The sequence below is a fragment of the Prionailurus bengalensis genome, chromosome A2 (genome assembly GCF_016509475.1).
Source record: "Prionailurus bengalensis isolate Pbe53 chromosome A2, Fcat_Pben_1.1_paternal_pri, whole genome shotgun sequence".
NCBI lineage: Eukaryota > Metazoa > Chordata > Mammalia > Carnivora > Felidae > Prionailurus > Prionailurus bengalensis.
The window spans coordinates 5,420,053-5,446,773 of NC_057348.1; the positions used below are offsets into that span (position 1 = coordinate 5,420,053).

The 26,721-nt window shown below is 62.3% G+C and overlaps 1 protein-coding gene and 1 long non-coding RNA gene across 9 annotated transcripts; one reads left to right on the forward strand and one right to left on the reverse strand.

Moving 5' to 3' along the window:
- Positions 1-857: 857 nt before the first annotated feature.
- Positions 858-26,715, reverse strand: LOC122486810. Its single transcript, XR_006298235.1, has 4 exons — positions 25,809-26,715; positions 3,041-3,227; positions 1,636-1,731; positions 858-993 (listed from the first exon to the last, which is right to left on the reverse strand). It is a non-coding gene; the product is annotated as an uncharacterized LOC122486810 (long non-coding RNA).
- On the forward strand, positions 5,679-25,440 carry ADAMTS10 (ADAM metallopeptidase with thrombospondin type 1 motif 10). Of its 8 annotated transcripts, none has more exons than XM_043586403.1 (26): positions 5,679-5,820; positions 8,181-8,262; positions 9,541-9,727; positions 9,888-10,234; positions 10,597-10,753; positions 11,759-11,976; positions 13,603-13,686; positions 13,794-13,939; positions 14,357-14,400; positions 14,555-14,660; positions 14,748-14,894; positions 15,103-15,244; positions 17,867-17,974; positions 18,321-18,466; positions 18,564-18,627; positions 19,707-19,809; positions 20,127-20,260; positions 20,367-20,490; positions 21,440-21,520; positions 21,607-21,770; positions 21,865-21,996; positions 22,085-22,214; positions 22,585-22,789; positions 23,036-23,212; positions 23,293-23,452; positions 24,728-24,897. In XM_043586403.1, exons 3-26 carry the CDS (start codon positions 9,640-9,642, stop codon positions 24,782-24,784), a joined length of 3,264 nt encoding a protein of 1,087 aa, XP_043442338.1. In that variant the 5' UTR covers positions 5,679-5,820; positions 8,181-8,262; positions 9,541-9,639; the 3' UTR covers positions 24,785-24,897. The 8 variants fall into 8 exon arrangements, with proteins under 8 accessions (XP_043442338.1, XP_043442337.1, XP_043442339.1 ...); XM_043586405.1 differs by having other exon boundaries at positions 5,681-5,820; positions 24,675-24,806; XM_043586400.1 differs by having other exon boundaries at positions 5,682-5,820; positions 21,865-21,991; positions 24,728-25,002.
- Positions 26,716-26,721: the final 6 nt, after the last annotated feature.

Below are 26,721 nucleotides of genomic sequence, written 5' to 3' on the forward strand. Positions count from 1 at the left end.
AAAATGTCTCCAGACATTGCCAGATGTCCCCTGGGGGAGTTTGGGGGGGGCGGGGGGGCAAACTGCCCCGGGCTGAAACCTCTGCCTTGACCCCACACTTTGGGATGGGGCAGGGGCTGATCGGCATGGAGAGGTCTGCTTGCTGCAGCCCGCAGAAGAATCTGGAGCCTGAAACCCACGCTAACAGTACGAATCAGTGTTATGGCAATGTCGTTCTGTGGCACCTACTGTGTGCCAAGTCAGGACTTGAACCCAGGCTTCAGAATCTACACTTCAGCACTGAGTGTGCCTGCCTGCCCGGTGGCCCTGCCAGGGAGGCGCAGGTGAGGCTGGAAGACAAGTCAAAAGGGGAAAGGAGGGGCGCCTGGGTGGCTCAGTCGGTTGAGCCTCCAACGTCGGCTCAGGCCATGATCTCGTGGTCCGTGAGTTCGAGCCCCGTGTCGGGCTCTGTGCTGACAGCTCAGAGCCTGGAACCTGCTTCGGATTCTGCGTCTCCCCCTCTCTGACCCTCCCCCGTTCATGCTCTGTCTCTCTCTGTCTCAAAAATAAACATTAAAAAAAAATTGTTTTTTTTTTAAAGAAAAGGGAAAAGGAAGCCTTAGATTCAGGAGTCTTGGACCCAAACAGGTCGCCAAGGTTTTATGAGGCACCTACTGTGTGCTACATGTCCTGGCCAAGAAGAGAGCAACAGAATTGGTCTTGAGCGGTTCCCCTGCCCGCCGAGACTCCACCTGCAACACCTCTCCCAGCCTCTCGTCCAACAGCCGGGAGCTGAGCACCTATTGAGCACCAGTATTTGCATTCACACTCAACAGATGCACGAAACGAGGCTCAGAGAGGCCAAGCAACTTGCCAGGGACACACAGCAGGAGGCGGGAGGCTCCCGGCTTCATCTCTCCAGTCCCCCGTTAACCTTCAGACCCTCCTGGGGATCATCAGCATTCTGTTCTTCAGATCCACAGTCCCGTTGACGCATCCCAGTATTCGCAGGGTCTAAGGGCCAGAGAACACATTTGCTTTCTAGAAGACGTCTCTCTGCTCCCTAGGGCTGAGGATGCAACCCTGGTGGGGCCCAGCAGAAGCCCAGGGACCAGGTGTCCCTTGGGGTCTTGGTGTCCCCTGGATGCCACCCCTTGGCCCATCCTCTGGAGCAGAAGCCTCACCCCCTGGGACTTCCCCCACATCTGCTTCTCTCTCCAGCTGGACCCCACCCATCCTAGGTGCCCCCGTCCCACCTGGCTCTCCCCAGCGGCTTCCTGACTCCCAGTTGACACTCGGGCCCCCTCTGCCAGACCTGGGCCGCCCTGGAGAAGGCGGGGTGCCGTTCCATCTGGGCATGACTTCCCCCGGGGAAAGGGAGATGATCCCCAATGCTAAGAGACAGCTTGTTCTAGAAGAAGAACCCAAGAAGCCAACTTGGGCTTTGCCGAAGCCACATCCCCAGCCTGAGAGCCCCCTGCTCACTCACCACCCCCGTCACATACACACGGACAAAATGTTAGGAGGTCACAACCCACTGGGGTTTCTCACTTGAGGGTGAGGGGGGATTTTACTGATCCTCTGCCAGGCACCCCCGAGACCTCTGAGGTGGCCATGGTGGCTCAAAGAGCAAAAGGCTGGAGGCCAGCCACTCACCTGGACGCGTCGGGGTGGGGCAGGACGAGAGAGGCTCCGCATTTGAAGTCTATGTCACAAAGTGCCGGGCTGGAGGAAAGCCGCTGGCCGTGTGCTCTGGGAGGGGCAGAGGGGGACGGCTGAGGCTCGTCTGGCCCAGCAGCAAAAGAGAAACTGAGGCCAGCCCTCAGACCATCCCTCTGAGATCAAGAGTGATGTTCTCAACAGCAGGCCCCAAAGCTGGGGGCGGGGGGGGGGGGGGTGGGAATCGGAGACCCTTCTGTGCCCTGTGCTAGAATGGGGGCCAAGGGGGCGGGAGGGAGGAATCCTCAGGGCCCTGGAGAGGGAGGGTGGGAGGCCCGCGTTGCATTTGCTGGGCGGGGGTTGAGTTTTTGTTTTACCTTTTCTCCCCAGTTTTATTGAAATATAATTGATGTACAAGACCGTGTAAATTTAAGGCATACGATGTTCACATCCGGGGCACTTATACCCAACAGTCCCATTAGCACCCGTAGGCGGTTAGCATTTCTTTGAAGAATATAATACCGCGTTGTTAACTATAGTCACCACGCCGAACGTTAGATCCAAAGAACTGACTCTCTAACTGGATTTGGTGTCCTTTGACCAACATCTATCTCCCTGTCGCCTCCACCCCACAACCCCTGGTAATCACTATTCTTTTTTTTTTTTTTAAGTTTATTTATTTTGAGAGAGAGAGAGCACAGAGCCTGATGCGGGGCTCGAACCCCAGAATCAGGAGATCATGACCTGAGCCGAAATCAAGAGTCAGACGCTCAACCGACTAAGCCACCCAGGTGCCCCTGGTAACCACCATTCTTGTGTCTGCTTCTCCGAGTTTGGTTTTTTTAGATTCCACACATAAGCGATCAGACACAGTGTCTTTCCCCCCTCTGCCCTGCCTCGCGGAGTTTGAGCAAATATTCACTCCAGACACGGAAGGAATCCCAGGGAAATACGGCATGGCCATGACGTGCCCTGAAACTCTCTTCCTCACCTCTCCCACTGCCTGACTCCTACTCATCCCTCCCATCTGCCATTAAACGTGGCTTCCCCCACCGCAGGGCGTCCTCCCTGACCCCCTAAGTGGGAGAGATGGGGGGGATGTCAATTTCACCTGACCTGGGGGAAGTGAGATTCATCTCAATATTTAAGGGGACACCAACTCCACAGCTGGGAAAACATCTAGCAGAGGGGCTAGAGATGGGGGCTCCCGCCCCTGGGAAAGGGGTCCCCCCACCCTCAGCGCAACGATCCCAGGGCCACCCTGCCTTCCCTCTGAATGGCTTATCTTGGTGGTTCTTTTCTGGTTCTACCACCGGGAGCTGAGCAACCCTTGAGCAAGTTACTCAGCCTTTCTGTGCCTCAGTTTTCAAATTTGGGACATGGGGATGATAACGGTGCCTACCTCATTGGGCTGATGTGAACTTAAAACAGGCCTCAAAGCAAGCCCTCCAGCATCGTGTCACAGCCTCATTTCCGATGTCCCCAGTCCCCCCCCCCGCACAGCGTCCGGATTCCGGCAGGCCCTCCTGTGGCAGCGCTGAGTACTGCACCCTTCCCGGCGCACTACGGCGCTCTGCATTCTAAAGGTTCTAAGTCAGGAAAAAAAAAAAAAAATTTTTTTTTTGAGTCAGTCCAAGCTGGTTTAAGTCAAAAGAGAATGTGCTTGGCCCTAGCAGCCTTTGCACTTGCTGTGTTTCCCTCCTAGGACGCCTTCAACCCCCTGAGCCTCCTTCTTAACATCCAAACCGCAAATGTCCATGCCACCTGCACCGGGAGCCTTTGGCTGGCTCCCTGTTCATTCTGATCCTGAGCAGTGCCTGAGTGCCAGACCCTGTTCTAGGCACTGGGGACACTGCTGTGGGCCACACAGACAAAATGCTCTTCCCTCAGAGCTGACATTCTGGTCAAGGAGAGAGAACCAATGACAATGTGTATTCCACAATGTCAGGCAGTGACTCTGGAGTAAACTAAACCAGGGAAGGGGAGAGAAGGCATGGGTGTAATCTTGAAGTGGGGGGTGGGGGTGGGGGTGGGGGTGGGGGAGGAGCTGGCCTCACTAGCAGGGCGGGGGGGGGGGGGGAACACGACATTTGAGCCGAAACTTCGAGAACAAGGTGGAGTGGCCACGGCACTATCAGGCAGGAGAGGCAGGATGGTGACCTCAGTGAGGGTGCCATGTTGTTGTTCCTGACCGTGTGTCCCCAGTACCTGGGCCACCACCTGGCACAACATGGTGCTCAATGAGTGCTCAAAAGTCTGTCCCCCAGGATTCCCTGCAAAAACCGGGGCAAACCCATCCCCCAATCAATCCTTGAGACCAGGACATTGGGGGATGTGGGAGTGGCTTAGGGCCCAGTCACATGCCCTATCCAGACCCCACCCAGAGGGGAGAGGGAGAGACCCCAAGGGACATCTGGGGCTGCAGCTTGGTAGGGAGGAGGAACTGAGGCAAAAGAACCAGTTTCACCGAATCATTAGAAGAGGTTTATAGCTAGTAAGTGGGAGAGCCTGGGAGCTCCTGACTCAAAGCAGCCCTGAAATTCCCAGTGCTGTCTAGTGGCCACCCAGTCCAGACTGGGGACTGTGGCTCGGTGGCTGCAGCAGCCTGTGGGGCTGAAGGTGAGAGCTTTGCAGCATCAGAGCAAAGTGAGGAGGGCAAGGCGGCCACGTCTCTGATGGACAAAGGGGGAAATGGAAGGCAGCTCAGGATGGGCTCCAGGTGGGTCCTCCGGTAGTGCAGGGGACTGAAGACGGAGACCCAAGCTGGCTAACTGGGACTGGTTCCTCGGCTGGGGGAGTGGGTAGCCAACCCAAGGGTTGCCTGTCCCTCTGGTCTGGCCAGGGGTGAGAATGGGGCAGAGGTGGAGCCAGCAGAGATCTCCAATCTCATAGGAGCTCCAGGAAGAGTCTGGTATTTATGGAGTACCTGCTGTATGCACGAGCCCTGACCTCACATCCCAAATTCAGGACAAAAGAAACAAATGTTCGCTGTTGAATGAATCCCTCTCCCAGCCGCCTGTAAGGTTGCCATTAGCCACCCGGTGGGGATCAGGAAACCAAGACAGACTCAGAGAGGGCCAAGGGCAAGGCCAGGCCAGGCCAGGCCAGGGTCTGCCTAGTTCCCTGGGGTCAGGCATGGAAAATGCCTTGGAACTGAGAGGTTGGGGGTCACTGCCCTGCCGCCCCCGGCAGCACTAACCCCTGGCCAGGCACCCAAAGGCTTCTGGGGCAACCGGCCACGCCTCGGTGTGCATTTTCACTCCTGCCCTGACTGTGCAGGTCAGCCCCATTCATGTGCTAGCTCCACATCGATGGAGAACTCACCCGGGGTGAAAGCAACTCACTGGGGCCCTGCTCCCATCAAACTTTCACCCTCCCCGTCTCTGACCTCAGTTTTTTCTTCTGTGAAATGGAACCAGCCAGGCCCAGGGCAGGTCAAGCCCCCAGAGGGGAGCTCCGGGAGGGCAGGGGCGGGCTGACATTTATCCAGCCGCCCCGGGCACCGTGCCTGGCACACGGGTGGTGCCCAATAAATGCTTGTTTGAGCAGGACTAGCCCTCAATAAATAACAGCTGTTGTCGATGCTGGCGGTGCCGGCGACGGAGTGGGCTCTCCCCTCCCCCACCCCTCCACCCAGCTCCCCCCTCCCCTCGGCTCCCCATGCCTTCCCCCATGCCTTCCCCCGTACCCCCCACGCGACGGTGCCTCCTCCTCCATCCCCCACCTCCCCCCACCCCTCCTCCTCTCTCTCCTTTTCCCCTTACCCCTACCCAATTCTTCCTCCCTCCCCTCCCCCACCCCGCCTCTCTCCCCTCCCCCACCTGCCACCTTACTCTCCCCGCCCCCACCGCAGCCCCTCTCCCGGCCCGCCGTTTCCCACCCCGGCCTCCCCCCGCTCCAGCCCCCAAGGCGGGGCCGGTCCGGGCGGGGCCGCCCGAGCTCCCGGGTCCCTGGCTCGGGTCCAGCCCGCGGCCCAGGCCGGGCGGCGGCGGCGGCGGGCGGGGTTCTGGCCTCGCGCGGTTTGGGGGTTTTTTTATAACCCTGGCAGGCGGCTCAGGAAGTGCCTTCCCCGCGCCCCCTCCCCCGGCCACGCCGCCGCGCTCGCTCCCTCCCTTCCTGCGCAGGGCGGCGAGACGGCGGCGGAGACGGCGGACGGAGGCCCGGGCGGGCGGGCGGCCGCAGGTAAAGGCGCGGGCGGCGCGGCGGGGAGCGGGCTCCGCGGGCCCCGGCGGGCGCCCGGGGGGAGGGGGCCGGGGCGCGGCGGCGGGGGAGGGGGGGTGACCTTGCGCGTCCGCGTCGGGCGGGGACGGCTGCGGGCCCGGGCCGGTTGGACCGTCCAGCCTCGGGGCTTGTGTCGGCGTGCGGCGTCCCAAAGTGTGTGCGACCCCGAGGTCGTGCGGGCGCCTGGGTGTGTGTGTGTGTGTGTGTGTGTGTGTGTGTGGGCATCCACGTATGTGTGAATGCGGTGAGTGTGCATGCGCGTGTCTGCATGAAAATGCCTCGGAGTGTCTGGGTGTGTTTGAGTCTGCGTGTGATCCATCGTAAGGGGTGTTGTGCGTGTGCATAGGTGTGTGTGTAAGCCGTTGTGTGCACGTAGTTTCATGTCCGCTGTGGATGTAAACGTCCAGTGAGTGTGCGCGTGTCTCCGTGCCGTCTCCGGGTGTGTCTGAGTGTAACAAGTGTGTAAGTGCCCGGATGGGAGTGCACTTGGGGTGAATGTCGTTCTGTGGGACTCTGTGAGTTCGTCCCTCGTCTGGCGTGAGTGCGTGAACGAGTGTGTACGTGTAGGTGTGCGTAGGCCCGAGTGTGCGTTCGTCTCCGGGCTGTCTCGCGTGTGTGAATGAGCGTGTGCGTGAGTGTGCCCATAGGTCCGGGGAGCGTGTGGCTGCGTGTCTTGTGTGTTCGCCTCCGGGTGCGGGTTCAGAGGGCGCCGCTGTGTGTGGGGACGGGAGTCCTTTGTGGGTCCTCGGTGTCCGGTTGTTGGTCCCCGGCTGCGCAGGTGTGGCCACCCTCGAGTGTGCGCGTCGCTCGCCAGTGTGTGTGTTTGTGTCTGGGTGTGGGAGCGGCACCTCCCACTTCCCTTGCGTCGGTCACCGAGGCCACAGCCGTCTGTCTCCGAGCGCCTCCAGCCCCTCGGGCTCAGGGCCTTTAATTAGTGGCTGGGTGAGGGGCACCCGCCGGGGCGCCGGCCCCCTCCTCCCGCAGGCCGCGGGCGGGCCTTTGTCTGCTCTCCCGGCAGGGTCTGCCTCCCGCCCAGCCAGATGTGCAGCGCCCGGAGGAGGCCTCTGCCCGGGCGGCCTCGGCCTTGGCCCCCACGGAGCGGCCGGGTCTGCCCGGCGCGGCCCCCGGAGCTCTGGGTGCGGAGCGGCGGGTCCATCCCGCATCGCTGGGATGGGATGGGATGGAGCCTCCGCTGTCTCCCGGCCGCTTCCGCGCGGCCTTTCCTCCTCCGGCGCTGGCACCGGCCCGCGCTGGCCGCCTCCCTCCTGCCTTCTGGAAGGAGGGGCTGGGAGGAATGGCCAGGCCTGGGCACGCGCCCGTGTGCGTGCGCGCGCACACGGGTACACACACGGCCACACACGGGGTCACATGGGCACACACACCACCGCACACCAAGCCACATACGTACGTACGGTCCACTTACACGGTTACACACACACACACACACACAGAGTCATGCACACATCACAGTGTAGATCCCCCGCTGCTGCCCCCAGCCAGGCACGGGCCCTGGAACGCCCTAACCTCTGCGGCACCCGCGTCATTCTCTCCCCCAGACCCACTGACCTGTTCCTGACACCCCCAGTGCCCCGGGCAGGTCACACCTCCCTACACCACCCTGCGGGCTGGGCCACTGGCCCGGATGATCTGCCCTGCCCTGCCCTGCCCTGCCCTGCCCTGGCAGACGCCTGTGAGCCCTCCCCGTCAGACCCCGCCCCTCCACACCCCCCATCCTCACCCGTGGGTCCTTCCACACCGTCCCCCATGCCCCAGCAGAGCCGGAAGCGTGAGGGAGGCTGTGAGGTCTTTGGGAGGAGGGGCCCAGCCCCAGAGGACAGCGGTGAGGACTTCAGGGATGGGCAGCAGGAGAGACTCAAAGGCACTGCAGCCAAGACCAGAGCCACAGAGCCGCTGCGGGAGAAGATTCCACAGCAGGCGTGGCGGTGCAGGAAAGGAGGAGAGGAACAGCATTGGGGGAAGGGGCTTCCAGCCTCACTTGCAATCAAAACGCTGCCACCTTGGCATGATGGGGGCGGGGCGGTGGGGGGGATAAGACAGGAGGAGGTCAGGGCAACTCGACCCAGGAAGGGATTTAATCAGAGCTGGTTAGGGTCTCCAGGATGGACTAGGGGACAGAAAGCTAGAGGAGGTAGGGACAGGGGGGAGGAGGGAGCTTTGGTGGGGGACCAGGACCTGAAGGATGATCACATCCTCCCAGGGGAGGTTCACCAGGGTCAGGGAGAAGGGCAGAGTGTTCTCGGCCCCCCCTGAGCTTCCCACCCAGCCCAGCGCCCCCCCCTCACTGCCCCCTCCCTGTCCAGGCACCGAAGAAGAGGCACTGAGGCCCAGAGAGGCTCACGCACAGGTGTCTGATACCACGCCATCAACCGAAGCCCCCAAAAGGTAAAAACAAACGAACGAACAAGGGGTAATCACCTGCCCAGCCGAAGGGAGCAGGAGGGTCCCAGAGTATCTTGGCGTGAACTCCCCATTGCTGGAGGGGTACAAGCAAAAGCGGGTAATGTCACCTTCTAAGTCTGCATCTTGTCGATAAACCTGGCTCCCTCCCTCGCGTGCTGAACTGCCCTGTTTGGGGACCGACTCTCAGACTTGGCCAGGCTGCAAAGAAAACAAGACAGTGTGTGATTAAGGGGGAAACTGAAGAGAGGAGGAGGAGGAGGGTGGAGGAGGGTGGAGGCGGGAGTGGGGAGGAGGGTTTGGCACAGGGTAGTGGCCCCTGGTGGTGTCTGTGTGCAGCAAGCTGGCCCGGGGCCGATGCCAGAGAAACTGAGACCTGCCGGGCAGGCCTAGAGCTTCCAGAAAGAAGAATCTGAAAGGCGAAGGAGCAGAACCAGGGGCCAGGCTGGAAATACAGGGTTAGAAGAGAGGTCACAGGAACAGAGGCCACCTGTAGCAGTACCCAGCCCTGCTGGTGGGGTGGAAAGTGCTACCCATGGCAGGGGATCTAATGGTAGGGCTGAGGTCGGACAGGATTAGTAGGGGGAGCCAAGCACTGGCCTCCGCTTTAATCTGGGCTGAAAATGCCCACTGACCTACACAGCCTTCAAGCGAGTCCCACGCCAGCCTCTCCCACTGCCTTCCTTGCACCCTCCCCTTCGGGCACTCTGCCTAGACACCCCAGCCGGGCTAGCCATTGTGGTCCTGGGTCCACACCCAGCTCCTCCCTGCCTCAGGGCCTTTGCCCCTGCTGTTCCTCCGTCTGGGGCGCCTTCTCCTGTCCCTTCACCGGATGAGTTTCTGCTCATCCTCCACACCCCTGCTTCTGAGCCTCCTCGTTCTTTCTCCTAGAGAACTTGTCACAATCTGAACTCTCCCCATTCGGTCACTCCCAGGAGACCGAGCCCCACGGTGGGCAAGGACAGCCTCCATGTCATACGTAGTCCTTACCCAGGGAAGGAATCCTCAGGATTATTGCGGAAATGAAGTGAAATGGTGCAAAAACGTTCAGGCCAATAGCTGGCACCTCGTAGATGCTCACAAAGTCGAAATCCCTGTGAATCCTAATAGTACAGGGAGGAAGAGGAGGGTGGGGACAGGGGGACTTCTGAATGAGAAGATGCCTTGGGCATCCTTGGGGCTGGGAGTGAGGGGCCCTGGCACTGGCTACACTGGGCAGTGGGACCAGGCACCCGCCCCCCCGACCCAACTCCTCCCTCCCAGGAGCCCAGTGATGCTGCCCAGGCTGTGAACAGGGGAGGCGGTGCTGTGGGGGCTGCCGGCAGCCGGGGCTGGAGAGAGACATGTGGACACGTGGCCTCTATGGCTCCCGCCTGCCATATCCTCCGCTGGGTCCTCACCCTGGGGCTGGGCCTCACATTCGAAGTCCTACATGCCTTCCGGTCTCAAGGTAGGGGTGGTCCAGGGGCGACAGTGGGGAGGGAAAAAGGAGCTGAGGAAGGGTCAGTGGGGCTGGGATGGCAGTCAATGCGGGGAAGGCCCTGTAGCCAAGCAGCCAAGACACGGGTCATTCCCAAGGCTCACCCCAAGCCTCTGACCCTCGCCCACAGATGAGTTCCTGTCCAGTCTGGAGAGCTATGAGATCGCATTCCCCACTCGAGTGGACCATAATGGGGCACTGCTGGCCTTCTCGCCCCCGCCCCCCCGGAGGCAGCGTCGGGGCACAGGGCCAGCCGCAGAGTCCCGCCTCTTCTACAAGGTGGCTGCACCCAGCACCCACTTCCTGCTGAACCTGACCCGCAGCCCCCGCCTTCTAGCAGGGCACGTCTCCGTGGAGTACTGGACACGGGAGGGCCTGGCCTGGCAGAGGGCTGCCCGGCCCCACTGCCTCTACGCCGGCCACTTGCAGGGCCAGGCCGGCAGCTCCCGTGTGGCCATCAGCACCTGTGGGGGCCTGGTGAGCGGAGGGTTCTGGGAAGCAGGGAGAAATGCCCACAGGTTTGGGAGTTCAGAAAAACATTCCTATGTAGAGGTCAGAGAAGGGATCACGGTGGATATTTTGAAAGCATTTTGAGCTCATCAAAAGGATTAGTTATTTTTTTAGGACGCAGCCAAAGCCGAACTTAGAGGAGAATGTATAGCCTTGGGGGTCAAGCTGAAAATTAATAAACTGAACATCCACCTCAAGAAGCTGAAAAACGAGAAGCAACAGAACCCCAGTAAGATAGAAGGAATGAAATCATAAAGACAGAGATAGGGCCCCGTGGGTCCTGGGAGCAAAATCTGATCCAAGCCCTCTGCCCACTCCCCAACCCCTAGCATGGCCTCATTGTGGCAGATGAAGAAGAATACTTGATCGAGCCCCTGCAAGTTGGGCCCAAAGGAACCCAGGGCCCAGAGGAGAGTGGCCCCCATGTGGTATACAAGCGCTCCTCTCTGCGTCACCCCCACCTGGACACAGCCTGTGGAGTGAGAGGTACACCTGTCTTTCTGGGGATGGGCAGAGGGGCTGCACATCTTTGCCTTAAGGCAGAGGTAGGCAGGAGTGTCTCTCCCTGCAGAAGGTCAGCAGCTAGCTACATGCGGGGAGAAACGGCAGACAGCCAGACCGCAGGACAGTAGGTCGGTGAAACAGCCCATCTATCACTGCCATAGTCTGATGGTCCAGCAGTGAGTAGTGACACAGGCAGCTGGACAGCCAGACAGGTGCTCAGGTGTAAAACCCTCCACCTCCAGAATTCCTGTGCAATCAGACAGTTTAGCGGCCGGGTAGTTGCAGATACTTGAGCCATTGCACAGCAAAAACACCGTTCAGAAGGTCCGATGTACAGCCAGACTTTCAGGAGGGCAGTTCTAGATCAGAGGGTCAGGGAATGGGAAGGTAAGAAAACTGGATGAGACAGATATCAACCAGGGCAATTGTACAGCTAGAAAAACAGGTTGCCGTGGGGACAAAGGCAGAGCCCGGGGACATTAAACGAGGTACACCATCTGACAGTCTGGGAGTAGGACGCTGTGGCAGACGTACAACCTCAGTCAGTTGTACAAACAGAAAAGCGGATGGTTTCACAGCCGGGCGGCCCGTGAGATGGTTGCACTGGATCCGGTTGGGCAGTAAGACCATGGGGCAGTTGGGCTGTGTGATGCTGAGAACGTGGCACGGTTGGAAGGTCACAAAGTCCTGCAAGCACACAGTTCTGCTGCTGAGGCAGGCGGCTACACACACACACACACACACACACGTTTGGGCAACAGAATTGTCAGGAAGTCATACGGTCGTGCTGGCTGTTATGGGACAGCTGTTCGACCAGCCAGTTGGACAGTGGGGCAGCCCCTTCCTTGTAGAACCAGACCTTGTGCAACCAGAACACCCAGTAGCCGAAGAATGAGGGGTCTGGCGGCCTGTTGGGCGGATGAGCCATCAGACAGGTGGGTGGACAGTAAGGGCAGGCAGCGGATTGACCAGAAGTTGTCCATCCAGACGAGAAACCGTGGAAGGGGCGGCCATGGTGGCTGCGCACCCTGAAGCCGCCACCTGCCAGGCCCCTGGGGAATGAAACAGAGCGTGGCCAGCCAGGCCTGAAGCGCTCGGTCAGCCGAGAGCGCTACGTGGAGACCCTGGTGGTGGCTGACAAGATGATGGTGGCCTACCACGGGCGCCGAGACGTGGAACAGTACGTGCTGGCCATCATGAACATTGTAAGTGCCTCCCCCTCCCTGGGCGTGGGGCCCCGAGACCTGGAGCCAGCCCCCGGGGGGAGCAGGAAAAGGGGTCTCGCCATTCCACCCACTAGCCCCGACCTGAGGCCAGGGAACCGGAATGGAGGGGGGCAGAGTGGGAAAGGAGGCTTACGCACGTGTGGCAAGGAATGGGGGGAGACAGCCGAGCTCTGCGGCCGGGAGCGTGGACTCGAAAGCCTGCGGGCCGGGGCCGAAATCTCAACTCCGCTCCTTTTTAGCTTGGACAAGTTACTTCTGTGCCTTGGTTTACCTATCTGTAAAATGAGGCTGGTGATAGTACCTACTTCATGAGGCTAAGGTGCTCACAGTGAATCGATAAACGTATTTAGAACAGCGCTTGGCACGCGGTAGGTGCTGTATAAGCGTCTCCTATACAAAATGAGGACGCAGGGCGCCTGGGTGGCTCAGTCGGTTAAGCATCTGACCGGCTCACGTCACGGTCTCACAGTTTGTGAGTCTGAGTCCCGCATAGGGTGAGCTCAAGCCGCGCTTTGGGTAAAACACGAGCCCCGCTTCTCTCTCTCCCCCTCTTCTGTCTCTCTCTCTCTCTCTGCCCCTCACCCACTTGCACCCTCTCTCTCAAAAGTAAAATAAAATAAGGACACGGCTTGCCCATACCTGTCGAGGTTAGCGCACACACGCACACGGGCCCGCACCTGTACGCGTGCAGAACTCTCCTACAAGCACCTGCCTGTAACTCCATACAGGTCACCTCACTGACTCACACTCAGATATACCCGCTGCCCATACCAGATCTCGGTCGGGCCCCCGGATCTCCCTGAGCCTCCGTTTCCGCCTTTGTAAAATACTGTTATAATGGCATCTACTGCAGAGGGTAAGAGGCGGGGGCGGGGGGTGGGGGTGGGGAGAGAAGCCAGACGGAGCATTTGGCACGCGGTAAGAGCCTGACACGTGGCACTGTTGTTTCCCTGAAGCAAAAAGGGAGGAGAGAAGGTTCAGCAGACAGACAGAGGGCCCAGCGTGTTGACCCGACACCGTGTGTGATGCTGCCATGTTTTGCCCTCGCCCTGCCGCCCGCCCCCCCTTGGGCTGTCAAAGTTACCTAAAACCTGCCAGGGTTTCTGGAGGTTTCCACGTGGGACAGGCATGCCCCAGGCCCCAAGATCACTGCGCCGTGTGGCCCACTCACCCCTGGGCACTCCCTCCCCCTCCCCGGCCACTGTCTCCAACGCTTCCTGCCCCCTGCTTGTGGTGATGCTCAGATTGGTACCTTTAGACGGCGGTGGAATGAGGCCAGATGTGCAGGGCTGCTGCGGGGTGGGCAGGGATGAGCTGAATGGGGGTGGGTCGGGAAGAAATGTGCTGATAAGCACCCGTGCTGTGTGGGCAGGCTTACCCAGACCCGAATCCCACCTGGGGCACCTGCCAGCTCTCTGCGTGTCAGTTTGCCCCTCTGTGAAACGGGAAGGAACACAGTACCTACCCGTGCGAAGACGTACCCGGGAGGCTTAGCCTGACGCCCGGCACACAGTGACAAAAGACAGCTACCGTCACTGTCTTGCCTTTTGTCTTCTGCTCTGAGCCCCTCTTAAGACTCGGTCTCTCTTGTTTCTTGGAGGTCAGGTTGCCAAACTTTTCCAGGACTCGAGTCTGGGAAACATCGTTAATATCCTGGTGACACGCCTCATCCTGCTCACGGAGGACCAGGTGCGCGGGCCCCGCACCCCCCCACCCCCACCCCTGCACACCAGCGCTGCCTGCCCCCCCCCCCCAGCGCAGCTGGCGCCCATGCACCTCACTCTGTCTGCCCGCAGCCCACCCTGGAGATCACCCACCACGCCGGGAAGTCCCTGGACAGCTTCTGTAAGTGGCAGAAATCCATCGTGAACCGCAGCGGCCATGGCAACGCCATTCCGGAGAACGGTGTGGCCAACCATGACACAGCGGTGCTCATCACGCGGTGAGGGGGGCGGGGAGGGCTCCAGGACGTGGGCCGGGGGAGCAAGCGGTCCCGGGGACCGTCCAGGTCCAAGCAGGGGGCACGCCTGCCGGGAGACGGGAGAGGCTGGGAAGCTTCGGCCACTCCAGTGGGGCACCAGGGGCGGGGAGGGGCTGCTGGGAGCCTGAGAGCAGGGGGGGGGGGAGGCGCAGGGCCAGTGGGCCAGGTGGGCACAGGTGCACCCATTCACTCGCCGTCTCATTCCTGCGGTCAGCCAGTCGCTCGCGCACCCCCGGCATCCCCGAGGTTGGCTGGGGGCAGAGCACGAGGCTCGGGGCGAGAGGCAGGCAGAAGTGAGCCGCCCCAGATGGTCCTGGTGGCACCAGCAGGGCTCAGGGAGGCAGCCCAGCCCCTCACCGCCCCGCTCTCCCTCCACAGCCACGACATCTGCATCTACAAGAACAAACCGTGCGGTACGCTAGGTACTTACGCCCCCTGGGCTGGCAGGCGCCCGTGAAGGCAGGGGACCGGCTGACCCCGGCCCCGGTGGGGGGAGGGGGGAGAGGGCAGCCGGCAGGGTGGCCGGGCCGTCACCGCAGCCTGAGCCCAGCCCCGCCCCGCGTGCCCGTTGCGCAGGCCTGGCACCCGTGGGCGGGATGTGTGAGCGGGAGAGGAGCTGCAGTATCAACGAGGACATTGGCCTGGCCACGGCCTTCACCATCGCCCACGAGATCGGACACACGTGAGGCCGGGGGACGCGGCAGGGGGAGCACGGGGACTATGGGGCGGGCTCCCGGGGCGCCCGCAGAGCCGACCCTGCTCTCCCCAGGTTTGGCATGAACCACGACGGCGTGGGGAACAGCTGCGGGGCCCGTGGCCAGGACCCAGCAAAGCTCATGGCCGCCCACATCACCATGAAGACCAACCCTTTCGTGTGGTCGTCCTGCAGCCGCGACTACATCACCAGCTTTCTGGAGTGAGGACGTGCCCGCCCGCCTGTCCATACTCAGGCTCGCGGGGGCGGGGGAAGGGTCTGGAAACCAGAGTGCCTGGGGGGGACGGGGGGGGGGGGGGGGCGTTCCCTGCAGGGCTGCTCTCCGGGACCCGCGCCCCCAGCTGGGTGGGTTCCCTGAGCTCTTCGGCTGCAGCCCCCTAACGTGACAGCTGCTTTCCTCTCACCACAGCTCAGGCCTGGGGCTGTGCCTGAACAACCGGCCCCCCAGACAGGACTTCGTGTACCCGACCGTAGCACCCGGCCAGGCCTACGATGCGGATGAACAGTGCCGCTTCCAACATGGAGTCAAATCGCGTCAGTGTAAATACGGGGTAGAGAGAGCCTTCCTGCTTTCCTTCCTGGGAGGGGAGGGGCCGCAGGGGGTGGGAGAGCCGGGAAGGGGGTGAGCCCCCTCGGGGGCTGGGGGAGAAGAGGTGCATGGGTGTGTGAAGGTCACATGCTCTCCAGCAATGACTGGGGTGGAGAATGGGATGGATCTCCTGGTCCTCCAGACCCCCTGATTTGGGGGGTGCGGGGCCAGGGAGAGCCTGGGCATTACCTTCTGTCCAGCATATCAGGCCACCTGTGGCTTTAGCAGAACTAACGCCCCAAGCCCCCTCACTGGGCCATTTTTAACCAGACATCCAAACTGGGTGGAAATAGTTCCCTGGGGATGGACCATCTTCCCCACTTGGCAAAGAACCAGACAGAGCCTTCCAAGGACACCACCCTGTCTGCACTCCCCACATCCCCCCCCCCCCCCCAGCAACTGGTTCACACGATCGCCTGGCCCCGACCCTTGGCTGGACGAGCCTGAGCCTCCTGACCAACCTCCTCACTCTTTGTGAGGTTTAGATCGACTTCCAGAGCCCCGTCCTGTCATGGACGAGCAAGCTGGGGGTCCCGCTCCCAGCTGCCCCCAAGAAACTGGAGGCCTGCTGGCTTCCTCAAGACTCCAGAGGTGAGAGTTGACATGGCCAAGCTAAGGCCATGTTCACTCAACACAAGAACAGGCAGCTGGTAAAGTGACTCTTGCCCACCCCCACCCCCAACTTGGCTGTTAAGGACAGCACCCTTAATGAATTTCTAAAGAATCTGGAAGCTACCCTAGGGCATCTGCCTATCCCAGGTGTCCTAACAATGATGACAATGCCTGCCGCTTACTGAGCACTCGCTATGTGCTAAGCGTGTGATACTATCATCTCATTGAAACTCTTGACGATCCCACGTGACAGATGAAGGGACTGAGGAGCAGGGAGGGTGCCTTGCCCAAAGTCACAGTTCGAGAACACGTCAGAGCCAGGATTCGAATCCAGGTCTCTCTGTGACTCCAAATGTCACAAGGAGGTAGGGGAGGGGAGGAGGTGCCAGAATATAGAGCGTGGATGGGTGCTGGCTGTATGTTGAATTGATTCTTCCTTTTATTTTTCCAAGGATCATCTTCCCGGCGCCCCTGGCAAAGGGGGAAAGTATTGACTACATGTAACTTGGCTAACGTGTAAAGGGCTGGGCCTCGAGCCTAGTCTAGAGATAGCTGTGGTCCTTGTTACACAACATCAGGGAATTTATGCAATCCCTTTCATATCTACCCTGCCACATGCCTCTCCCTTTTAGGTAGGCAAGGCCTCTGTTGTAGATGAGGAAACTGAGGCCCAAAGAGGGGCAGGTGCTGCAAGTCGGGGGCGGAGCCGCCGTCTCCCAGAGTGCCCCCCAACCCCTATGCATGTGCGCCACAGCGCCTCCTTGTGGACAGGAGGAAAGGCAGGACTGGAACAGCCTGCTCTCTTTAAGAGGTGTCCCGAGGGGCCCTGGGGCATGTGATCTTTTTTTACAAATGGCCAGGAGGACACAAGCCAAGTGAAGCCAGAAATCCAGGCTGAGTTTTTAGCTGAGATGTGTGCCCTGAAGGGGCAGAAGGCAGGGACTCTGGAGGACGTTTGAGGGAGCAGATTTGAGAAAACCCTTCTGAACTTCTCATATGTGTGCAGGTGTCTCTCAGAGGCTGACCCAGACAAGGGACCCTGCTGTAGCCAGTGATTGGTCCAATCCCAAACCTTCAAAACTTAAAAGCATTCGGTTCAGAGAGGAAATGACCCATAATTAGTAAAAAGGAGACCAAAGGATCTCCACTTCTTGGGTGTTGGGAGGGAAGACCCTGGGAGGTGGGGCAGGACATAGGCTAGAGGGTCAGAGATTTGGCCACACTTGAACCCGTTGGGGTTTGTCCAAGGATATTAACCTAAAGGGTCAGAGTGACTTCCTGGGACTGGCCCAGCCCCAGCAGGACTCAGACAAGAAGGTGGGCAGATTTTTCAGTGAGGGAGGTAAAGGAACGTCCCACCCAGATCCAGCCTGTCCTTTCCCCCTGCCCTGCCCGCCCCCCCCCCGCCGGCCTCCCACAGATTAAAAGCTTTGGGAGCTTCCCCAGTGTGGGTGGGGTCAACGAGGAGGACCACCAGCTGGAAAAACTCAGAAACGAGGCCTTTGACCTGAGCCGTCTCCCAGGCCTGAGTTTTCAGAATGGCTGTTTTCCCAGGGGCTGCTTCATCAGCAGGACCCAAGTTTCCTTCTGGAAACTCAGGAGGCACCAGGGTGAATGGATCACAGACCCGTCCATCGAAGGTCTGGGTTAGAACCCAGGCTGCCCCTCAGGGGCTGTGTGATCCCTAGCAAGTGACTTTACCTGTCTGAGCCTTGGTTTTCTCAGTGAAACAGGGGTGATAATGCGTAAGGGAGTTGATGGCACACACGGACATTGGATAAGTGCGGCCCACGAGGCAGAGAGGCGGTCTCAGCCATGCCCCACAGGAGGATTCAAGAAGGCTCCTTGAGACCCCGCAAAGGAGCGCCGGGGCCCCACTGCTAGGCGGCAGAGAGCGGGTCGCCGCCTGGCGGGCGGGCTGCCAGAGGGAGGAGGGCGGGGGGCGAGCCTGAGCGGGCGCCTTGGCCCGCAGGAGGTCTGCAGCGAGCTGTGGTGTCTGAGCAAGAGCAACCGATGCATCACCAACAGCATTCCAGCCGCCGAGGGCACGCTGTGCCAGACGCACACCATCGACAAGGGGGTGAGCGCGGCCGAGGCCGCCCGCCGGCCCCGCCCCCTGCCCCGAGCCACGCCCGCCGCGCCGCGGTGCCAGTTTTCCTTCGCTCGGGCCCCGCCCACTGCCCGCAGGCCCCGCCCCGTCTCCCGCCGCTTGGGTCCCAAGCTAGTTTCACCTCCTGACGGTGGCCGTCTGCGGAGGCGACGCCCCTGCGCTGCCTGCGTCGGGGTCCTCAGACTTCCACCCTCCCCCTTCCGTCCCCTCCCAGGGGTGCTGAGACCCCCGGCTGGGGGGGAGGGGCGGGGCAGGAAGGAGCGCCGGGATCCCGGGAGCCGGACTCACCCCCTCCGCCTCCCCCTCCTCTCCTCAGTGGTGCTACAAGAGAGTGTGCGTCCCCTTCGGGTCGCGGCCGGAGGGCGTGGACGGGGCTTGGGGCCCGTGGACCCCGTGGGGCGACTGCAGCCGGACGTGCGGCGGCGGCGTGTCCTCCTCCAGCCGTCATTGCGACAGCCCCAGGTCAGACCTTAGGACCTTTCGGAAAGGGAGATTGGGGCGGGCCCCGCCGTCTGTCTTCCCCCGCCCGGTATCTCCTCTGTCCCCCTCCCCCTTCCAGGCCAACGATCGGGGGCAAGTACTGCCTGGGTGAGAGACGGCGGCACCGCTCCTGCAACACCGACGTGAGTTTCCCCAGGACCCCAGGCCGGGTATCCGCGGCCCCTCTTACGCTTGGAAAAGGGGCACGAATCCGCTTCGGACGAGCCTCAGCCGGGCACCTGCCGCCTCTTCGGGACCCTGCGGCGGCTAGCCGCGCCCTGTCCTGCCCTCCCTACACCTGCCCCTGGGCCCGGGTGCCCACCCGGCCCAGCACGCCCTGCAAGCGTCTAGCTCCTTCCATTTCTCAGCAGATGAGTCTCCCACCTTGAAGTTGCTTGACCCCCACAACCTCCACCAGCTATGGCGAGCCTCGCCCCCTCCCTTCAAAGCCCAAATTCCCCAAGCCAACCCACCCCTGCCACCAAACCCAGTGGCCACACTGGGGTGCTCTGCTTGCCCCGGTCCAAAACTCCTGCCTTGCCCGCACCACCCGTGCCCTGTACCCCCAGCCTCTCGGGCTACACCTTCTGTCTCCTTTTCTCCACTGCTGCCCCTTTGTTAAACGCTGGGGGGGTCCCCATGGCTGGTTGGGCCTCCTGGCTGTAAATGAGTCTTCTATGTACAGACCCAGTAAGCACAGGACTCACTGCAGGGCGGTGGGGGGAGAGGAGGGCTCAGAGGTCAGGGAAAGCTTTGGAGTGAGGAGTGGGTGGCCTTCCCAGCTCCACCTGGAGGGGCTCGTGTCTCCAGGGAGTCCGCGCGTGTGCGCGCGCGCGCGCGCGCACACACACACACACACACACACACGCACGCACGCACACCTCATAAAGAGTGCCCCTTGCTCCTTTCTAGGCCTGCTGTCTCAAGAAAGGCCTCATGGTCTGAAACCAGAAACCCAGCCATCATCCCCAGCTGGCCCCACGCTCTAATGAGTCACCTGCTCCATGTCAGACGTCCCCATCCCTCCAGCTCCAGGCCTAGCCCAGGCCACTGGCCAGTCTCACCTGGCCCTCCACAGCCTCCTCCCTGGCCTCTCTGCCTTCAGCCTCACCCCTCCAACCCATCCCTGCTCTGAGCATCAGGCCTCTGGCCTTGAGCCTGTGCCCTAACTGCATCCCCCCCACAGCTGGCCTCCCTCCGTCTCTCCTCTCTCACCCCCCAGGACTGTCCCCCAGGCTCTCAGGACTTCAGGGAAATGCAGTGCTCTGAATTTGACAGTGTCCCCTTCCGTGGAAAATTCTACACATGGAAGACATACCGAGGAGGTGAGTGAGGACCTCAGGAGGCCGTGGGGCAGTGGAGGACAGCAGCAGGTAGATACGGCATTGGGGCGCGGGGGGAGGGGGCTGCCCAGAGCACCCCCTTCACCCAAGGGGCCCCAGAGCCCAGGATGTGGCTCAGTAGTTCCTCAGCTGGACACAGGGAACCCCGACTCGCTGCCCAACCTGCCCGTCCTTGTCGGCTCTGGGGTCTGCCCTATGCCTCGCGGCCCCCAGGGAGCAAGCGGGGAGTCCCCCGTGGAGCTCCCCCAGGGAGCGAGGGGGTCAGGCCCTCGGGGTCTGACGGGGCTGTGCCCCCCCAGGGGGCGTGAAGGCCTGCTCACTCACGTGCCTGGCCGAAGGCTTCAACTTCTACACCGAGAGGGCGGCAGCCGTGGTGGACGGGACGCCCTGCCGCCCAGACACGGTGGACATTTGCGTCAGCGGCGAGTGCAAGGTGGAGGGGACTCCCAGAGGTGGAGAGAGGGCAAGGGAACGGAGGGGTGGAGGCAGGGAGGAGGGGCTCGCTGACCCTCCCACCCCCGCCCCACCCCCCTCCCCAGCACGTGGGCTGTGACCGGGTCCTGGGCTCCGACCTGAGGGAAGACAAGTGCAGGGTCTGTGGTGGTGACGGCAGCGCCTGCGAAACCATTGAGGGGGTCTTCAGCCCAGCTTCGCCTGCAGCCGGTGAGAGCTCTCCGTTCCCTCTCCTTCTCCCCACTTGGCGACGCAGGGGGGCCAGGGGGGCAGCAGCAGCCCCGTCACAGCAGCCAGGGGCCCCGTGGGGACCCCAGAAAATCCCGGGGGGCAGAGCAATGCCTCAGATCAGGGTCGGGGACCAGCTTGGGCTCTGGTGCCTAAGCCTCGGCAGTTAACGTAAGGAGAAGGTCAGCGACCTAAACCTAAACCTTTCCCCTCCCCCCACCCTGGGGGCCTGGCGCCGGGTCTGGGGCAGTGGGGGGTTGACCCCTCTCCATGGTCTGAGCCAGGGGGCTGAGGGACACCGTGCTAGAGGAAAAGGCTAACTAGGGGAGGGACATCTGCAGGCTGTGGTGAACTTGACTATGCTTCCCGACCTTGGGCAGAAGAAGAGAGACCCCAGGGAGGAGGTGGGGGGATGGGAGCAGGGGCTTCTGGAAGCAAACACACAGTGAGGCCCAAGTGTAGGGTCCAGGGGACAGGGAGGGGCCCGGGGCGTAGGTGGTGGGGCCCACTGCGAACCTAACTCCAGCTGTTAAAATCGCTGTGTCGCCGTGTGGGTCGGGACCTCCAAAGTGCCCCCTTCCCTGTGCCCACAGCCAGCCCTGCTGCATGCTTGAGGGGGAGGGGGTGGACCAGGCCACTGTGGTGGTCAGAGAGGCAGGAAAGTCTGGGTTCAAACCCCAGCCCAGCCAGTTCCTAGCGGTCAAACCTGAGTGCGTTGCCTAGCTTCTCCGAGCCTCTCAGTCTCGTCATCCATAAAATGGGTGTGACAACACATCCGCTTCACAGGCCCGGAGCCGGAGATGCCCTGGAAGGTCCCTGTGAGCACTTAGCGCAGCAGTGGTTAGCTGTTGTCATCAGGGGCCAGGAACGGGGGAGGTAGGCAGGTGTGGGGGAAGGGCCAAGTGGGCGACCTCTCAGCTCCACCGTGCAGGGTATGAGGAAGTCGTCTGGATCCCCAAAGGCTCCGTCCACATCTTCATCCAGGACCTGAACCTTTCCCTCAGTCACCTGGGTGAGCCGGAGGTGGAGGGACGCAGACTGGGGGGTCAGGAGGGGGTCAGCGTGGCTGGGGGTCTGACCCCTGTGCTGTCCCCCTAGCCCTGAAGGCGGACCAGGAGTCCCTGCTGCTGGAGGGGCTGCCCGGGACCCCCCAGCCGCACCGCCTGCCCCTGGCTGGGACCACCTTTCAGCTGCGACAGGGGCCAGATCAGACACAGAGCCTGGAAGCCCTGGGACCTATAAATGCGTCTCTCATCGTCATGGTAACGACAGTGGGAGCCAGGTGCAGGAAGACCTTAGCCTCCCGGTGGGGACTAGAGCTTGGCTTCCACGTGATGGCCCCCTCCCCCGCCTCAGGTGCTGGCCCGGACAGAGCTGGCGGCCCTCCGCTACCGTTTCAACGCGCCCATCGCCCGGGATGCACTGCCCCCCTACTCCTGGCACTATGCACCCTGGACCAAGTGCTCCGCCCAGTGTGCCGGCGGTGAGGTCGGGGTGGGCTCAGGGGCGGGCCCGGGTCACCTGGGCTGACCTTCTGGTCGTGGCAGGGCTGAGCGGGTCTCTCGCCCACCCCCAGGCAGCCAGGTGCAGGCCGTGGAGTGCCGCAATCAGCTGGACAGCTCGGCCGTGGCCCCCCACCACTGCAGCGCCCACAGCAAACTGCCCAAGAGGCAGCGCGCCTGCAACACAGAGCCCTGCCCACCCGAGTGAGTGCCCGCCAGGGCGCAGGGCGGCAAGAGCGGGGCGGGCAGTGCTCCTCAGAGCAGAGGAGCGTGTGCTCCCAGGACTGGAGGGGGGTGGGGGTGGCAGTGCTCCCCAGGGTGGAGTCGGACCCCTGATGCCCCTTAGCCGGGTCCAGGTGATCACGTCCGCCGGGGTGATGCACGTCCCCAGGCGCAGCGCGGGTCCAGGGCGACGATCCCCCCAGCGCGGGATAATATTGCAACCAGCAGGCACCCCCCCCCCCCACCGTGCCAGTTAAGATGCCGGCTATGGGGGAGGAGGGGGATAGGCCGGCACCCCGCCCTCGGGGAGCCCCGCCCCGCACGCTCTCTCAGACCCGCCCCCTCCCCACAGCTGGGTGGTGGGGAACTGGTCGCGCTGCAGCCGTAGCTGTGATGCGGGCGTGCGCAGCCGCTCCGTCGTGTGCCAGCGCCGCGTGTCGGCCGCCGAGGAGAAGGCGCTGGACGACAGCGCGTGCCCGCAGCCGCGCCCGCCAGTGCTGGAGGCCTGCCAGGGCCCCGCTTGCCCGCCGGAGTGGGCGGCCCTGGACTGGTCAGAGGTCAGCCGCCCCTTCCCGCTAGCTGCGCAGCGGGGGGTAGGGACCGGGGGGGCCCACATCGGGGTGCCCACCGAGGCACCGCTGCGCGGTCACGAGCCCCTCCTGCTGGGCCCAGAGCGCCCCCTCCAGACTGGCCCGAGGTTAGCCGGACCCCTCCTCGCCTCCCTCCGGACGACCATCCTCCCCACCCCGGTGCGTGCGGGGACTGGAGCGCCCGTGAGCACGAAACCCCCTCTCCAACTGCAGTGCACCCCCAGCTGCGGGCCAGGCCTCCGCCACCGCGTCGTCCTTTGCAAGAGCTCAGACCACCGCGCCACGCTGCCCCCTGGGCACTGCCCGCCCGCGGCCAAGCCGCCGGCCACCATGCGCTGCAACTTGCGCCGCTGCCCCCCAGCTCGCTGGGTGGCGGGCGACTGGGGCGAGGTAGGTCTGCGCCCTGGGGGGCGGGGGCGGGGGCCGCCCGGGGGCCCGGCCTGCCCAGGCTCAGCGGCGACTCCCCGCAGTGCTCCGCACAGTGCGGCCTCGGGCAGCAACAGAGGGCGGTGCGCTGCTCCAGCCACACGGGGCAGCCGTCACGCGAGTGCGCCGAGGCCCTGCGGCCCCCCGCCACGCAGCAGTGCGAAGCCAAGTGCGACAGCGCGCCCCCCGGGGACGGCCCCGAAGGTATGTGGGGCGGGAGGCCGAGGGGCGGCGGGAGGGCCCCGTGCGGAGGAAGCCACAGGAGAGCGTAGGCGTCCTGACCTTTGGCCCGGAGCTTCTGCAACCCCCGAAGTGCCTTTCTCTGTCCCCTCCGGGCCGTCCTGCACCACCCCTCCCTGCAAACATGTACGAACTGCCACTGCGTGCCTAGCTTTTTAGGCACCTGATCCTTCTGGGCCCCCAGACTCGGGCCATTCCCCCAGCCCACCTCCATGGCCTTCACCCTGTTCATCTCCACTTGTCCCATTAGCTGCTTAATTTTTTTTTTAAGTCAGAATTTCTCAACTTCGGGCACGATTGATGTTTGGGGCCAGATAATTCGAGGGGGCGCCCTGTGCATTGCAGGATATTCAGCAATGTTCCTGACTTGTATCTGCGGGATGCCAATAGCGCTCCTGCACCCGCCACCGCTGTCCCCCCTCCCCCACTCCCTGTAGTGACAACCAGAAATGTCTCCAGATTCGGCCAAATGTCCTCTGGGGGGCAAAATGGCATTCCCTTGAGAACCACTGCTTTAAATACGTCCATTTTTTTTTCTACCTAAGTATTTTCCATACAGAGCAATAGATCACTTCCTCCGGGCACTAGAACCAAACTGGATTGAGCTTCCTTCTCTGTGCCTTGGTTTTCTAATCTGTCAAGGGGGGTCAATACTAGATTCACTTGGTGGAGGGGGGGGGGTGAGGGGGGCTGCGTGAGGGAGATGGAATAAAACAAGCCACGCGAAGCCCTTTGTTAAGCACCAGGCCCTACCGAACATCACTGCCCAAGTGGGAGCCCGCATCATTGTCCCAATCAGACGGCGGATTGCCCTGAACACAAAATACACAAACACCCAGAAAAGAAGTGACTCCTCTGGAGTTCAAAACCCTCAGTCTGTTACAAAGGGAAACGTGGAAGGATGGCAGCCCCGGTTGGACCAAAAGGATAACTGAAAGGGAATACTCCCAGACCCGGCGCACTCTCTCAAAATCCTCCAAAAGCCTCATCACATATTTAGAAGCCCCGCCTTGAGTTTCATAGTTATAAGCTCCCTCCGAGAGGGGTCGAAACTGAGGCACAGGGAAGCCAGGAAGCCCTGTGCGGGCTGCGGACGCGCCCCTCAGGGAAGGGGCGCTGAGATCTGATCCCTCCCTTCCCCCTTTCCCCCCTCCCCACCCCGACCCCGTTCTCCCGCCCCCTCCAGAGTGCAAGGATGTGAACAAGGTCGCCTACTGCCCCCTGGTGCTCAAATTTCAGTTCTGCAGCAGAGCCTACTTCCGCCAGATGTGCTGCAAAACCTGCCAGGGCCGCTAGGGGGCGCGCGGGCCCCGGAGCCACAGCTGGGCGCCGGCTGGAGGGGACCATGCCTGCAGCTGGCCAGCCTGAAGGAGCCCGAGGGGGCGGGAGCTGGGTGAGACGAAGCCGGAAGTTATTTATTGGGAACCCCTGCAGGGCCCCTGGCTGGGGGGTGGAGAGGGGCTGGCCACCCCCAGGGCCCCTCCTCATCCCCTCTCCCAGTTCATAGTGAGACCCCCTCCAGGGTGGGTTTGAGGAGGGAACAACTGTTTGCCCTAGCGCCCTTTTCACCCACCCCTAGGGAGCCCCCAATACTGCCCCCCCTTTGACCGGAATATGTACTGTGAAGAGTGGGGGTGGGGAGGGGGTCTGCCGGTGTCCTGCCCCCAGCACTGCCCTATCCCTCCGCTCTGAGCTGGGGGGAGGGGGGGGGGTCTATGTCTGCCATGGGGGAGGGGGATTAGCAGCGCCTCCCTGACACCCTCCCCCTAACCAGACCAGCTACAGGGGTGAGGCAGAGCTGGCAAGATCCACCCCAACCTCTGTCCTGCCTGCCCCAGGGGGACCCCGACATCCAGGCGCCCCCATCATGGTGCTACAGGCCCTGCCCTGGGGCCCACACACCCCTCGCCAGGAAGCCCTCCATCAATCAATAAAGTTCTGTCTTGTGTAGACTTCCGAGCGTCAATTTGTCTGTTCACATTCCGTCCCCGCCACCGAATGGATGCGGCCGCGGCCCCTCGCAGGTGGCCCCCATCAGGCCAAAGGGGCCTTTTACCAGCACAGACCAGAGCCCAGTGATTTTACAGCTTCTCAAGGAGGCGCTCAGAGCTACCCGGTCAGGCACCTGCCATCCCGGCCACCACGTCCCCAGGCCCGGGGCTCGCTCCCGCCCAGCCGCACGCGGCCTCCCAGGCCTCCCCGGCCTCCCCGAAGTTCCTCAATCTCCCGCCGGCTTCCCATCTCCGGGCCTTTGCTAGACCTGCTTCCTCCGCCAGGTGGTCCCTCCCCTTCCCTTTTCAGCCGGTTAACTCCGACTCACCCTTCGGCGTCGGCCCAAGCGTCACCTCCTTCCAGAACCCCCCTCTGAAGCCTCCGGCAAGGAGAAGGTCCACCTGCCTGCTTGTCCGCAGGTGCCTGGAGGCACCGCTGAGATTACCCAGCACCCCCCGCCTGTGCGGGCGATTTCGGGAGAAACTCGCTCCTCCCCAGGGGTGGCCACTAGGGGACGCTGCGGCTTGCCGGCCTCGAAGCACGATGCTGTGTTACCCCCAGGAGCGCAGGCTCCCAGGGTCGCCTGCCTCGGCCTCGACCTCCTCCTCCTCCTGGCCGGGAGGCGCCGACCTCTCCGAACTGCCATGTCCTAAACGTCAAGGGGAGACCAGGAGGTGAACCAACACCTGATGGGACCCTGTGTGTGCCAGGCCCTGGGGTGAGAGCCAGCACCCCCCATTTTATAAGAAAGTGCGGCGCCCCTGAAGTAGCAGGTTGTTAAATCTGGCACCACCCCATGGGTTGTTAAATCCAGGGCTGACATCCAAAGTCTGGGACCCTAAGAGCTGCCCGTGGCTCCTGGTACTCCTGCACTCCTCGTGACACGGACACACGTGGCCCTCCAAGGCCTTTCCGGAGGAAGGAGCGGCAGGGGCGGCCCTGGAAGCGGGAGTTTGCTCGGAGGTGCCCGAACGGACACACCTCTGAAGTGGTTCTAAAGAGGCCGGGGCCTCCCAAAAGGTCCCTGATGCCCCCCCTGGAAGAACAGTCAGTCCTGCAGCCAGCTGACCTGCGTGCTGTCAGCCGCAGCCCCTGTCCCCGCAGTTGGAGAAGGGGCCTTCTGGGGCCCGCCAGCTGCAGCCACCCTTGACCTCTCCCTCCAGGCTGAGCCCCAAACAGCCCTGCCTCTGCTGCTGGAGCTTTCTCCCCGCCCTGGGGCCCAGCGTCCCTCCTCCCCTGTA

What these genes read in the sequence shown, in the direction of transcription:
- ADAMTS10 (XM_043586400.1), top strand. Translation starts at nt 9,640, where the DNA reads ATGGCTCCCGCCTGCCATATCCTCCGCTGGGTCCTCACCCTGGGGCTG. An exon ending in ACATGCCTTCCGGTCTCAAG is followed by an intron (nt 9,728 to 9,887) that starts GTAGGGGTGGTC and finishes CCTCGCCCACAG; the next exon opens with ATGAGTTCCTGTCCAGTCTG. An exon ending in ACCGCTCCTGCAACACCGAC is followed by an intron (nt 18,628 to 19,706) that starts GTGAGTTTCCCC and finishes CTCACCCCCCAG; the next exon opens with GACTGTCCCCCAGGCTCTCA.